General features: G+C 40.7%; 1 protein-coding gene across 1 annotated transcript; it reads left to right on the top strand.

The window, feature by feature from the left end:
• The first annotated feature begins 2,572 nt into the window (after nucleotides 1-2,572).
• Nucleotides 2,573-12,371, top strand: LOC129823885 (glutamate-rich protein 6). Its single transcript, XM_055882960.1, has 12 exons — nucleotides 2,573-2,626; nucleotides 2,712-2,829; nucleotides 3,080-3,141; nucleotides 3,231-3,359; nucleotides 3,703-3,789; nucleotides 4,030-4,199; nucleotides 4,527-4,594; nucleotides 4,786-4,952; nucleotides 7,170-7,252; nucleotides 7,349-7,501; nucleotides 7,597-7,819; nucleotides 9,219-12,371. The coding sequence occupies exons 2-12, from the start codon at nucleotides 2,718-2,720 to the stop codon at nucleotides 9,483-9,485; spliced, it is 1,521 nt and encodes a 506-aa protein (XP_055738935.1). The 5' UTR covers nucleotides 2,573-2,626; nucleotides 2,712-2,717; the 3' UTR covers nucleotides 9,486-12,371.
• The last annotated feature ends 2,927 nt before the right edge of the window (nucleotides 12,372-15,298 follow it).

The raw sequence follows: 15,298 nt of genomic DNA, 5'->3' as shown, positions 1-15,298 counted from the left end.
ATTGTTGAAAGTCATTGCTATTGCAAAGCTCTTATTATTAAAGATATAGTTTAAGTATAACTTTGACTTGTGTGAAGTTTGTCTCTCCTCGTTTGATAATACAGAAATTAACCACCACAGCCTTGAAATACATCCACAGGTACACCTCCAATTGACTCAAATGATGTCAATTAGCCTATCAGAAGCTTCTAAAGCCATGACATCATTTTCTGGAGTTTTCCAAGCTGTTTAAAGGCACAGTCAACTTAGTGTATGTCAACTTCTGACCCACTGGAATTGTGATACAATAAGTGAAATAATCTGTCTGTAAACAATCGTTGGGAAAATTACTTGTGTCATGCACAAAGTAGATGTCCTAACCCACTTGCCAAAATTATAGTTTGTTAACAAGAAATGTGTGGAGTGGTTGAAAAACGAGTTTTAATGACTCCAACCTAAGTGTATGTAAACTTCCGACTTCAACTGTAACAGGTGCCCTACTCCAGAGTTCGAAGCACAATATCACAGGTGACTCGATTCTTATAAGACCCACTGCCCTCTTCCTCTGTTCCTCAGACACACAATTAACCAGGACAAGCCCACTCATTCTGATTTAACTTTTCCCAAAATACGATTCAACCTGTTCTAAACCCTACTCTGATTTGTTTTTACTTTGAGATACGTTTTCTGGCAGAAAATACAACGTACAACGAGAGTGTATACAAATTCATTGCTTTAACTAATTATGACAAACGTTAAGAAAATGTTGAACAATGTAATAAAGTAATGACTTTTAAAATAAGTTACCTCACACGTTATGTTGTCTGACAATTTGTTAACTACGAACCACATAGCATATCACTACCGATATGTTAGCTAGCTACCTAAGCGTAATTAACTTGTTGCCAGCAGCACAGTCAGTCACCAACGCTCTGGATAACATAAAAACTGCCTAACCAGCTCTGCTAGAGCGAGTAAAATGGTCAGAGTGGTCTCATTTGTGTCTGGAAGTAGCTAGCAAGCTAGCCAACGTTAGCTTGGGTGCTTGACTGCAGTTGTGTTGTAAGGTCAGAACGCTCAAATCAACCCTAATCCTCTTCCCGAGCATCCGGTGTGCGCTCCGAGAGCGAAACGCTCTGAATTTACAAACTGACAAGCTGACAATGCGCTGAATTTACGAGTGCACTCTGGCACCCCAGATAGAATTTAAGATGTCTAACTAGTAATTTGTTATGCTAACTAGCTAGCAAGAGATTGCATAGCAACATCATCAACTTCCAGTAGACAGGCAAAGCGCTAGTATGCTCAACTGAAAGAATATTGTTCGTCTACTACAGTATACTAAAATGAACTAATAGTATGTAGTATATACTCATTAAGTATGTAGTATACAGTATATTAGTATGGGTATTCGAACACAGCTATAGTATAGGCATTCTCTGGCCAATCGAATTCTGCCGGGATAATCATTCTCACCTGTGTTCTTAATTAATTGCCTTAGCACAGCTTGAAAGCGTGATTAACATCTTATCTAAATCACGTGCAATTACACTGAAATTAATTGGGGTGCAGGTTTTGGCTAGATGATATACAACTACCTAAAAATATAAGAATTGCATGTTCGAGTTGCGTTTTACCTAACCACAACAGCAAACAGGTATTTTGACACAGAGTAGGACACTGAAGTTGGTAAGCCTACTATGTAATCAATTTAAATGTAGCCTCACTCGTTTTTATGAAGTGTTTCTACACTTGAAGCTAAATTCAGGTAGGTTACTTTTCCCACCACAAAATAATGCTAGTTTGTGAATGTGTCATACAGGCCCAATAAGTCACAATTCAATTGAGTACAGACTTAACTATTATGAATAACAGGGACAGAATGTAATACGGTATTTTTTTTAAATAGTTTGGGTATGGCCTCCTCTCAGGGGAATGCTCCACGGAACCAGATGCTGATGACAGGTAACCCTTTGCAGGGAATCTGGCATCGAAATCACCCTGCTAGGGGTAAGGAGTTCCAAATGTGGGCCTTAAGGGTAGTATTGGTGGGGAGGTGGATGGTTGTCAGAAACTGTTGTTGAAAAACAGCAAGTGAGAGAACATGGGTAAGATGAAATATAAATACATCCAAAGGTTTATACCCATTGGTTGAGAGAGGAAAGTAATAATTGCAAGAATGAGCCCATAGGTTAAACGGAAAGCATACAGAATGTGCATTATTGTGCTGTGTTTATAGGCTAAAGCTAAATAGGTGAATGACATTCCGTACATGGCTAATGGAAAGAGGAAAAGAACGAGACGCTATCCTAATGATGATACCTTTGTATTCATTCCCACTCTGTCCTGTATAATAGAAAATAGTGAATTATGTTATGCTGATTGATTAAGTTAATTGAGCATTCAAACCAGCCTTGCTGATTTTAAGTTTCATAAATTACATTACAACAATAATACACCTAACTTTTACCCACCCACCTGCTAGGACTAAGCATGCTATTGCTGTCTCTTATTTTGGAATGTATAATGTCAGGCAATAGGGTTAGATATTAGGTCCAGAAAGCCCCACGCAACCATTTCATCTCCACGGTTACTGACAACATCAGCAAGTTGAGCTACATGCTGTCTGAACAAGCACAACACTGCGGTGAGTGTATGAATTTGTTTAGGCATATACATGACCGTGTGTGTGTAAATGTCTACCTCTGTGACCTCTGTCTTTTTCTGAAAAGGAAATAATGGAGGCTGAAGTTGCAGGTGCCCAAAATCAAGGCTGGCATATGGACGGTGAGGGTGATGTCACTATTCTGCCCAGTGAGGGAGAGGAGCAAGTGCGAGACACAGAGACAGGTGGAACAGTTTTTGATATCCTTCGATGTATAGTTCTGGGCTTAGTTTTAACTTTGATCAATTGAGTGGGTGAGATTATAGCAGGATGCATGAGATCAATGTCACTAATTGAAACCAAAGTCGCAAGAAGACATCACTCACAATTTGTAAAGAAATAAAAATAAATAAATGGCAAGATATTTACACTGTGTATGAACGCTGTCTCATGTCATACTGAATTGGTTATTTTGCCTATTTGTCTATTTTTCAGATGATGAGTCTTCTAGGTTAGAGCAGGAACCCAATGAAGTCTTTTTGCTCATGGATGGCCATGTAAGAGAAACGTACAATTTAAGACACGTCTTATTTTCTCCTTCTCTCCCTGACTACTTATTTTCTCTCCCTATGTGTTTTCTCTGTAGGGGCTGCAAGATGAATATGTACAGTCTTTTGATTGTCCACCAACTCCCACATCTGGTTTTCTGGGAGTTCTTAGATATAAGAGGGAGTCCCAGGACCAAGCACCAAACCCAAGGAACATCCTCCCAGAGGTACAACACCTTACCCACCTGTCCACTACCACACCATAGTCTCCGTAATCTCTTCATAGTCTACTTTATTAGTTCCATGTGTCAGCCAGATACTAATGATCAGAATATGAGAGGTCACAAAGTATCGCCCCTCAAACCCAGCTCTTCTATCTCGGAAGATGTTTTCCACTCAGGGATACAACTGGCATTGTGATGTTATGAATGTAATGTGCAACCCATATGCACTATGTCATGGAAATTGTGATTAGCACAACTGAGACATTTTTGGAGACGGTGTATAACTCTGTATTATTGTAAGTTGTGTGATCATCTTTGATCACATTCCCCTGTTGGCCTGCTCCAGCCTCTCAGGGACTCTCCAGTGATGTGTGAGTACTGTGGAGAGAAAGCAAGGCCTCCACTTGGCCCAACATTTGCAGAGGACCCTGAGGTAAGGCTGAATGTCATGGATGGTAAAATGAAACGCCCTGCAACAAGCATCACCTAAATAGGGGATTTGGAATATTAGAGTGTGAAACAAAGCATGACACACGATTTTTATGATATGCCCCTCCCCACACTCTATTTGCCCCTCCCCACACTCTGTATGCATGCACACACACACCCTACCCTACTCTATTTCGCTCTTTCATTATCTGTCTCACACGCATGCCCTCACACACACACACAGATCTTCTGCTGTGCCCAGTACCAGCAGCTGTGTGACATGCTGGCCCATGAAAGGTGGCTTGCCCTGCAGAGACCTGATCAGGAGGATGACGCAACACTCCCACCTAACAATCAGCCAACCAGAGAGGAGGAGGAGCTGCAGGCCCAGGCCCGGGACAGAGAGGAGCACAGGTATGAGGGGTCATGGATGAAAGGTCAAAATAAGGGACAAATGTGCGTCTTATTCTCTGTCTAGGAAACGGGTGCCACTAAGGCAGCTTGCTGCCTGAACATGATTGGATCATTGGTTTTCCTTACTAATGGATCATCTGCATTAGTTTCTTAGTGTCTGACTCTCTATGGTTCTCCACATGTTGGGATTGGGAAGAATAGTCTGCAATCCCATAAGCATAATCAGGTGTGCTTGATTGTGCTTGCCTTGTGTGGCGGATGGGTGGAGTTTGAATTTAGGAAAGAAATCCAGCACATCACGAGCAAACTCCACCTCTTCCTCCTCAGAAAGCAGGAGCAAGAGCGAGAGCGACTCTACCAGGACACACAGTCAACCCTCCGATCTGCAGATACCTGTGAGTACGCAACAGTTTATAAACACACATTTAAATATGAGTCTGTTTTCTGTGGAAATGGTCAATTAATTGCTTTAAGTTCATTCAGGATGTTCATTTTTATAAATATATATATTTTAAAAGCCATACATTTCCATTAACTTTAAACTGATGGAGTTTTAATGTCATTGACCTACTGTCCTGTTTCATAGACACACCCTTCTCTAGGACCATCAGCTACCAGCTGTCCACCTGTACAGCCAAAGAGGGACAGTGGACTGTTACACAACATCCTGGGATTGAGGAGGACCTGGAAAAAGAAAATGGAGACCCCCTTTATGACCATGAGTCATTTGAGTTTGGCATTTCTCCGCATCAGGTACAAATTACTTTTAACCTTTATTGCATTTACTTTGAATATAACAACATGGTGGATGAGGCAGCAAGACAAGTGCAGAGATTCTAGTGTACAGGTTTGCATGAGGACAGTGTCATCATGTGGTCACCAGTAGAGGTGCGTGGGTAAAATCCCTGAGGAAGCCAAGCCAAGCCAGTAAAAAAGCCCTATTACAACCTCTGTTGTGATAATTGTGTTTGCTCTATAACCCTTTCGTTCATACGCTACCGCGATATACAATAAGGTCGTGACAACAAAAAGACAAGTCACACAGCGGCGTAATAAATTAAATTACACATGTTTGTTTAATCACAAAACCAGAGAGCAACATCTGTCCGGTGAAGTCCACAAAGCAAATTATGCATATGTTAGAAGTTCACCTAGGGGTCATGATTGGGGCTGTACAAATGTTTGATGTATTAGAATAATTGATTATGCTTATGTTGTATTAATAGAAGGGGAGGGGTTATAAGACCCCTTCCTCCTTACATTTATAGGGTCCTAGTCTACAGATTAACAAAATATATATTCATTATAAAGGTTTAGAATTATTCCACAGTTGTTTTATAGTTCTCTCTCTTTCTTATAAGGAGACCCCTCTGAGAAATGTGTGACTGAGACAGAACTCTGCAGGGGAGTGAAGGAGATAAGACTAGTCAGACATTCCACAATAAATTAACTTTGGGGAGTGGACATTTACTGCTAAGCTGCTAGATAACACTAAAAGCCTTGTTTATATAGCTTTGTAGGCATGGTTTTGGTCTCAGGAGTAAAAGGTAATGACGTAGGCAGTGACATCACTAGGGCTGGACTTCGGGTTTGATAAAATAACATGGGACCTTTTCTTTGATGCAGAATTTACACTGAAACATGCGTGCTATGTTCCTGATTGTCAACTTCAGTCTGCAATTGCATTAAAGGTTTTTGAATGATTTAATTAAAGATATTGTCATAATGCTAATTTCACCAATGAACCAATGATTGACAAGGAAACAGAAACAAACCCTAACACATACAAACAGTTATCACCTGAAGCATGGTCAAGCAAGTTAATGTTGGACAGTTTACTAAGCAACTACTGATTTACAACTACAGGGTTACTGCAAGTCAGCACAAAGACAGACACTGCCTCCGCTATTCAGCACCATTTCAACTTAAACATTTAAACACCATCAAATCAACAAGGCTATGTATGGTTTGTTTAATAATACTTAAAAGTTTAAAAAAATTAAGATGCCAAAAACAATTTAGTCCAATCAACGTTTCTAAATATCATCTGGCTGTCCACTGTACTGATTTCTCTGTGTGTGTGCGCTCGCGCAAGTAAAACAAAACACGTTGACTCACCCTACTCGTAGACTAGTTGAATGCCAATACCCTGATCCTCCTCTTTTTCATGTTGTCAAAACGGTCTATGGCTCTGTCATACAGTACACGTTTAGTTTTTGTTGTTATAGGCTACCTAGCTAAAATGCTTGCGAGACTGACTGCCTTGCATGGGCAACAATGAACCACTAAGTTAGCTAGGTAGCTAGTTAACGTGAGCCTACTAGGCTACATATTAAGCTTCAATAGTCTCAGTCTAGTGGCACAACATATTCATTTATGGTTAGATCAGAGTCACCGTCAAAGTCATTGGCCTGTACACAGAATTAAGTAAAACCACAAGTCCAAATCCCCATCTCCATCCATGGCTTAGGATCAACACTAGCAGACCAGAAACTGACACGTTTTTCTGAAAATTAAGTGATTAAGTGATTTGATTGGTCTGAAGCCAAATCCAAACTGGCCTCCCTTGCAAGCGTTTTGTTACACCAGGACAGCCCACAGTTGAGCTCATCTCAATGCTTATTGGCAAAACAAATTATTTATCAAGGGAGGCCAAATGCTTGTTGGCATCAATCAATCAAATGGTACGGTGGCAACATGTTACACTCTTTAGGTCCAGACAGCATCAGATACATGGTTACCCATACTAAGACAGTGGGGGGCGCTGTTTCCTTCGCACTGATTTCTCTGAGATTCAGCCACTTGTGAATTGACTGAAAATTATGATCAATTATGGTCAAATATTTTGAGGAAGCCTTGCTTCCCTTGGCATCAATGAATACACGCCACTGATGGTCACACCTGAAAATACTTATGAATACAGGTTATCTTAACTGATCAATGCGTTTTGTATATGGTTTGCGTTGGCAGGATGGGGCACAATTTCTGGAGAAGTATTATGCCTGTGGGAGCAAGTTTCTCACAGTCTTCCCAGATGGTTCTGCCCAGGTTTTGTATCCTTTCACAACATAAGTTAACTCATTGTTGGAGATTTTAACTCTATGATCATGTAATTTTGTATCGTCCATCCTTATCATAATGCCAAACAGCTATCCCTCTGGGTTCTTGGCCCTGGTCATAATCTCTGATGGAAGAGAAAGGGTATGCATTGTACACGATGACCACTCCCTTGGGCAGCCAATCAGGGCCCTATTCCAATCTGATGGCAGGGCCACATGTTACCATGGCAATGGTAATGTCTGGTAAGACGGACACTCTTTGTGATTAGTAATTTGTAATAGAAAATGTTTACTTATTCAGGTGAATGTCTTGTCCGTAACGTCAGTATCTGTCCCAGGCTGAGCTTGGACGCGTCAGGAGGTCAGTGTCTGAATGATGCGGGGGCCAGGATCAGAAGGTGGAGTTGGAGAGGCCACAGCCAGACGCCCACCCCCCTGCGGCCGGTCTTCCTGTCTTTAAACCACAGCCTGGGGGTGAGGGTCCTGGGACAGGAACACATGTTTGTGTCCTTCCTTTCTGCTGGCCAACAGGCCAAGTTCAGTGTGGGGGCCTGTTTGCAGGTAAGCATAGGCCAACTCACACTGACAAATGTACTCATTCATATACACCTGTCCACACCAACACATATCCTCTTAGATGTATTTGGGGAATTTTGAGCGGTTCTGGACTGGTTCTGACTGACATTATTGTGTACAAAGTGCCCTGTGAACGTTGTAGGGTCCTGTGTCTTATAGTGCAAGAAAGCCCCACCTCTCTGCTCTCCTCTCCACGGGGCAGACTTGACATGTCAGGTTTCAGGCCCGACATTTGCATAGGCAGTGATGTGTCACATTTTCTGGCCTATCGAGACAAAGGAACGATTTCCTGTGTCTGTGAAACTCACAAATGGGCTTGCAGTAGAGTGTATGAAACTGTGGAATATAGTGGATGCAACAATACTAGTTTCATCTCGCTGTGATATTTTCAGACAGATTTAGCTCTCAACACGAAAAAATATGAAATAATTTATTAGAATTGAACTAAGATCACTTTCTCTTAGTCTCGGATGGAGGAAATCACTGAGTCCTTAAAGCTGAAGTTGTAATAAGTCAACAAACATTTGAATGGTGTCTCTGCATCGCTCAGTGGACATTTAGGAGAAACTGATCTTTTGGCAGTTATGTCAAAGATAGAACAAACAGACAGATTTTTCACTGAATGTAAAAGTCTGAAGCATCCGGTTGGTATTTCCACTCACCACCAAATATGGTGATGAGAGGAAACCCAGTGGCCGGCAGTGGGAGAACATGGAGCGAGATGGATTTTGTCCAACATTATGCAATTGTTATCGTTGATGAAAATTTTGATCTCAATTCAGTTTCTGTTCCAAAAACTAGAATCTGTTGGTAAAGTCTGCAAAACTGTTACTCTTTGCCAAAGTTTCAAAAAGATTGTGTTAAGGAGTGCAAGGGCGAATTGCGTTATTGCACAAGCGCACTTCAGAGTAGGCGTTCTCTAATGGAAATATGCAAATACATGCTAGAATGCGCCAATGGAATCTCTCTAGATCATGCTTGGCTCTGCCCAACTCCTATAATTAATTTGCTCCCACTGTGGTTTATCTTGGGTTAGTTATAAAATGTATTTGGTTATATGAAATATTGTACTGACCATATTTAATTTACAGTTATGTGAAATCTTAAGTCATTTATAATTTGATTATTACTATATTTAAAAGCATGTCAGTCCTTTCAAGTGCTATTGCCCCACTTTTGTTGAATAGGGAAAAATATATGATTTTTCATAATATTTGTACTTTGTAGTTGAACTTGTGTCCTCAATTGTGACTACACCTCAGCAATTTATAACTATTTTGCACCAGAAAGGTGAGTGTATATTTAAGCAGAAATCAACATTTTGCCCAATTATTCAACTAGAAATCTTATAAAATCCTTTTTTACAAATTATTATTCTTAACAGCCAGTGGCTCTGGGGATGATTCAGGCTCCAGGTCCATCCATATCCAAGGAGGAGTTTATTCTGTTGGCTGGACGGATAAGGGTCCATCAGGTCATTAGGCATCTCCACCACTGCCTGCGCTGCCCCTCCAACCCAAGGCATCTGAGGGCTGGACTAGCCCCTAGCCTCCTCTCACTGGCCAAAAGGTTACTGGACTTGAGTTGCTCTCTTCAGCTTGAGGAGCGTGAGAGGGCCTTTGTCCACAGGTGTCTCCAGGATTGCCTGTGATCTCTATACCAAAGAATCATTATGTGGAAACATTGAACATTTCAGCTCATTATGACACCACACAGATTTGACTATAGAGATCCTATTAAATTAATTCCTAATTATATGGATTTGACTTACATCACAGCCTACAGTGCCTTCAGAAAGTTTTCACAACCCTTGACCTTTTCCACATTTTGTTGTGTTACACGGTGGGATAAAAAGAAATGGTCAACTATTTCACAAAATACTCTGTCAAAGTGGAAGAGAAATTCTAACATTTGTATAAAAAAATGTATTATTAGATAAGTATTCAACCCCCTGAGTCAATACAGGTTAGAATCACATTTGACAGTGAATTCAGCTGTGAGTCTTTCTGGGTAAGTCCCTAAGATCTTTGCACGCCTGGATTGTACAATATTTGCACATTATTAGATTTTTTTTATTATTCAACCTCAAGTTGGTTGTTGATCATTGCTGTACAGCCATTTTCATGTCTTGCCATAGATTTTCAAGCTGATTTAAAATCAAAACTGTAACTCGGCCACTCAGGAACATTCAATGTCGTCTTGGTAAGCAACTCCAGTGTACATTTGGTCTTGTGTTTTAGGTTATTGTCCTGCTGAAATTTGTCTCCCAGTGTTTGTTGGGAGGCAGACTGAACCAGGTTTTCCGCTAGGATTTCGCCTGTGCTTTGCTCTATTTTGTTTATTTTTACCCTAAACTCCCAAGTCCTTGCCGATGACAAGCATACTCATAACATGATGCAGCCACCACCATGCTTGAAAATATGAAGAGTGGTACTTAGTGATGTGTTGTGTTGGATTTGCCCCAAACATAATGCTTTGTATTCAGGATATGAAGTTAATTTCTTTGCCAACTTTTTAGTAGTTTTACAAACAGGATGCATGTTTTGGAATATTTATAATCTGTACAGGCTTTCTTTTCATTCTGTCGTTTAGGTTAGTGTTGTGGAATATCTTCAATGTTGATCCATCCTCAGTTTTCTCCTATCACAGCCTTTCAACTCTGTAACTGTTTTAAAGTCACCATTGGCCTCATCCTGAAATGCCTGAGCGCTTTCCTTCCTTTCCGTCAACTGGGTTAGGAAGGACACCTGTATTTTTGTGGTGACTGTGTGTATTGATACACCATCCAAAGTGTAATTATTAACTTCACTGTGCTCAAAGTGATATTCAATGTCTGCTTTTTTTTATGATTTGTTATCTACCAATAGGTGCCCTTCTTTGTGAGGCATTGTAAAACCTCCCTGGTTTTTGTGGATGAATTTGTGTTTGAAATGCACTGCTTGACTGAGGGACCTTACAAATAATTCTGTGTGGGGTCTAGAGAAGAGGTGGTCATTCAAAAATCATGTTAAACACTATTATTGCACACAGAGTGAGTCCATGCAACTTATTATGTGACTTGTTAAGCAAATTTTCACACCTGAACTTATTTAGGCTTGCCATAACAAAGGGGTTGAATACTTATTGACTCAAGACATTTCAGCTTTTCATTTTTAATTAATGATAAATGTAAATCAAATACACACTTTGACATTATCGGGTATTGTGTGTAGGCCAGTGACACAATCTCAAGTTAATCAATTTTAAATTCTGCCTGTAACACAACAAAAACTTGGGAAAAGTCCAGGGTGTGAATACTTTCTGAAGGCAGTGTACTTGTACAAACTTCCATCCCATTATGACATCACACAACACCCCCATCGTCCTTATTAACCATTCGGCTCATTATGACCTCACACAGCACCACTTGCATCATGTCACATGCAGTGAACACTCAGCTCATTGTGACATCATAGTGCCATAAGACTGTGCCTACTGTGTAATATTGACTGTAATATTAACTTTTTTTTATTACAGTTGTGTCTGATACTTTTGAGACCTCTGCAATGTGTAATTGTGAGAAGCTTGATTTAATTTTAAACATGAAATTAATTATGTGAAACTACTCAATAGTGTCACAATAACTTAACTTAATTTCAATATTAATTTCTGACTTTCAATAGATATTTATTTTATATGATTTTTATTTTTTTCTAGATTCATCAGTGTGTATCAAATGTGCTACATCAAATAATGTTATTTGTAGCAACATAAAATTAACACAGGTTGGTGGAACCTTAATTGGGGAGGACTGGCTCGTGGTAATGGCAGCCATCGTTATGAGCCGTCCTCCCCTCAGCAGCTTCCTGTGATAAACACCTATGAGCAGGGTCAATAGTAATTGTAGTCTTGAATTGTGCCATGTGTTAATCGTTGTAAGAGTGGAGGCTGCTGAGGTGAGGATGGCTCATAATAATGGCTGGAACGGCGCAAATGGAATGCCATCAAACACATGCAAACCATGTTTTTCATGTATTTGATACCATTCTGCTCCAGCCATTACCGCAAGCCCGTTCTCCCCAATTAAGGTGTCACCAACCTCCTGTGGTTGTAACACTGATAGCGGGGCTAGTAGGTTGTACTATGTCTTTCACTGTGGATTAAAGAGTCTGGTGTAATCCAAGATGGGAGGGTCTCTGCATTAAGAGACTCAACCAGAACTCTTCCTGTCCAGATGAGACTCTGCTTAAGCTCTTGCTAACCCCCTTAATCATTTAACCTAATTGGAAGATATGCTCTTGTAGACATGCTTCTCTTTACGAGTCTAGGTAGCATTTTAGATGGTTATGATTGCAATATTCTTTAGGCAGCAATATACTCATATTAAGTGGCATGTCAAAAAATGGTGGTACACTGAACAAAAATATAAATGCAACATGTAAAGTGTTGGTCCCATGTTTCATGAGCTGATATACAGTACTGTGCAACATTTTTAGGCAGGTGTGAAAAAATGCTGTAAGGTAACAATGCTTTCAAAAATAAACATGTTAATAGATTGCGTTTAGTTAATTGATAAATATAAAGTGAGTGAACAGAAGAAGAAAATCTAATCCATATTTGGTGTGACCACCTTTTGCTTTCAAAACAGCATCAATTCTTCTAGGTACACTTGCACAAAGTCTTTTGTAGGCATATAGTCAGGTGTATGATTAAACAATTATACCAAACAGGTGCTAATGATCATCAATTCAATATGTAGTTTGAAACACAATCATTAGCTGAAACAGAAACAGCTGTGTAGGAGGAATAAAACTAGGTGAGGAACAGTCAAACTCCGCTAACAAGGTGAGGTGGCTGAAGACAGTTTACTGTCAAAAGTCATACACCTTGACAAGACTGAGCACAGCAACAAGACACAGATGTGCTGTCCAAGCTCTTTTGAAGAAGCACAAAGAAATCGGCAACGTTGAGGACCGTAGAAGCAGTGGTCGGCCAAGGAAACTTACTGCATCAGATGAAAGACACATCATGCTTACTTCCCTTCACAATCGGAAGATGTCCAGCAGTGCCATCAGCTCAGAATTGGTAGAAAACAGTGGGACCCTGGTACACCCATCTACTGTCTGGAGAGGTCTGGTCAGAAGTGGACTCCATGGAAGACTTGCGGCCAAAAAGCCATACCTCCGACGTGGAAACAAGGCCAAGCGACTCAACTATGCACGAAAACACAGGAACTGGGGTGCAGAAAAATGACAGCAGGTACTCTGGACTGATGAGTCAAAATGTGAAATATTTGGCTGGAGCAGAAGGCAGTTTGTTTGCCGAAGGGCTGTAGAGCGGTACACGAATGAGTGTCGACGGCAACAGTGAAGCATGGTGAAGGTTCCTTGCAAGTTTGAGGCTGCATTTCTGCAAATGGAGTCGGGGATTTGGTCAGAATGAATGGTCTCCTCAATGCTGAGAAGTACAGGCAGATACTTATCCATCATGCAATACCATCAGGGAGGCATCTGATTGGCCCCAAATGTATTCTGCAGCATGACAACGACCCCAAACATACAGCAAAAGTCATTAACAACTATCTTCAGTGTAAAGAAGAACAAGGAGTCCTGGAAGTGATGGTATGGCCCCCACAGAGCCCTGATCTCTACATCATCGAGTCTGTCTGGGATTACTTGAAGAGAGAGAAGCACCTGAGGCTGCCTAAATCCACAGAAAAACGGTGGTTAATTCTCCAAGATGTTAAGGCCAACCTACCTGCCGAGTTCCTTCAAAAACTTTGTGCAAGTGTACCTAGAAGAATTGACACTGTTTTGAAGGCAAAGGGTGGTCACACCAAATATTGATTTGATGTAGATTTTTCTTCTGTTCACTCACTTTGCATTTAGTTAATTGATAAATATAATCTATTAACAAGTCTATTTTTGAAAGCATTCTTACTTTACAGCATTTTTTCACACCTGCCTAAAACTTTTGCATAGTACTGTAAAAGATTGCAGAAATTATCAAAAAGCTTATTTCTCTCAAATGATGTGCACACATTTGCTTACAACCTGGTTAGTGAACATTTCTCGCTTGCCAAGATAATCCATCCACCTGACAGATGTGGCATATACAGTGCATTCGGGAAAGTATTCAGACCCCTTGACTTTTAACACATTTTGTTCCGTTACAGCCTTATTCTAAAATGGATTAAATAACAATTTTCCCTCATCAATCTATAACACAATACCCCATAATGACAAAAATCTGAAATACCTTATTTACATAAGTATTCAGACCCTTTGCTGAGTTTAGGTGCATCCTGTTCCCATTGATCATCCTTGAGATGTTTCTACAACTTGATTGGAATCCACCTGTGGTAAATGCAATTGATTGGACATGATTTGGAAAGGCACACACCTGTCTATATAAAGGTCCCACAGTTGACAGTGCATGTCAGAGCAAAAACCAAGCCATGAGGTCGAAGGAATTGTCCGTAGAGCTCCGAGACAGGATTGTGTCAAGGCACAGGTCTGGGGAAGGATACTAAAACATTTCTGCAGCATTGGAGATCCCCAAGAACACAGTAAGCACCAAGACTCTTCTTATAGCTGGGCAATCGTGGGAGAAGGGCCTTGGTCAGGGAGGTGACCATGAACCCAATGGTCATTCTGACAGAGCTCCAGAGTTTCTCTGTGGACAACCATCGCTGCAGCACTCCACCAATCAGGCCTTTATGGTAGAGTATATATATATATATTTTAGAATAAGGCTGTAACGTAACAAAATGTGGAAAAAGTGAAGGGGTCTGAATACTTTTCAAATGCACTGTAAAGAAGCTGATTAAACAGAATAATCATTACACAGGTGCACCTTGTGCTGGGGAGAATAAAAAAGTCACTCAAATGTGCAGTTTTCGTACACAACACAATGCCTCAGATGTCTCTAGTTTTGAGGGAGCGTGCAATTGGCATGCTGACTGCAGGAATGTCCACCTGAGCTGTTGCCAGAGAATTTAATGTTTATTTCTGTACAAGCCGACTCCAACGTCATTTTAGATAATTTGGCAGTATGTCCAACCGGTCTCACAACAATAGACCACAAGTATGGCGTCGTGTGAGCGAGTGATTTGCTGATGTCAACGTTGTGAACAGAGTGCCCCATGGTGGGGTTATGGTTAGGCAGGCATAAGCTACGGACAACGAACAAAATTGCGTTTTATCTATGGTATTTTGAATGCACAGAGATACCATGACGAGATCCTGAGGCCCATTTTCGTGCCATTCATCTGCCGTCATCACCTCATGTTTCAGCATGATAATGCACGGCCCCATGTCTCAAGGATTTGTACACAATTCCTGGAAGCTGAAAATGTCCCAATTCTTCCATTGCCTGCATACTCACCAGACATGTCACCCAATGACTATGTTTGGGATGCTCTGGATTGACTTGTATGACAGTGTGTTCCAGTTCCCACCAACATCCAGCACTTCGCACAACAAT

This window comes from Salvelinus fontinalis, chromosome 26 (genome assembly GCF_029448725.1).
Source record: "Salvelinus fontinalis isolate EN_2023a chromosome 26, ASM2944872v1, whole genome shotgun sequence".
NCBI lineage: Eukaryota > Metazoa > Chordata > Actinopteri > Salmoniformes > Salmonidae > Salvelinus > Salvelinus fontinalis.
This window is presented reverse-complemented; position numbering and strand designations above follow the sequence as displayed.

Bases quoted from the DNA above. Each gene is read 5' to 3' on its own strand.
- LOC129823885 (XM_055882960.1), top strand. From the start codon at position 2,718: ATGGAGGCTGAAGTTGCAGGTGCCCAAAATCAAGGCTGGCATATGGAC. The intron at 3,142-3,230 runs GTAAGAGAAACG...TTTTCTCTGTAG, and splicing joins TTTTGCTCATGGATGGCCAT to GGGCTGCAAGATGAATATGT. The intron at 7,253-7,348 runs GTATCCTTTCAC...AATGCCAAACAG, and splicing joins GATGGTTCTGCCCAGGTTTT to CTATCCCTCTGGGTTCTTGG.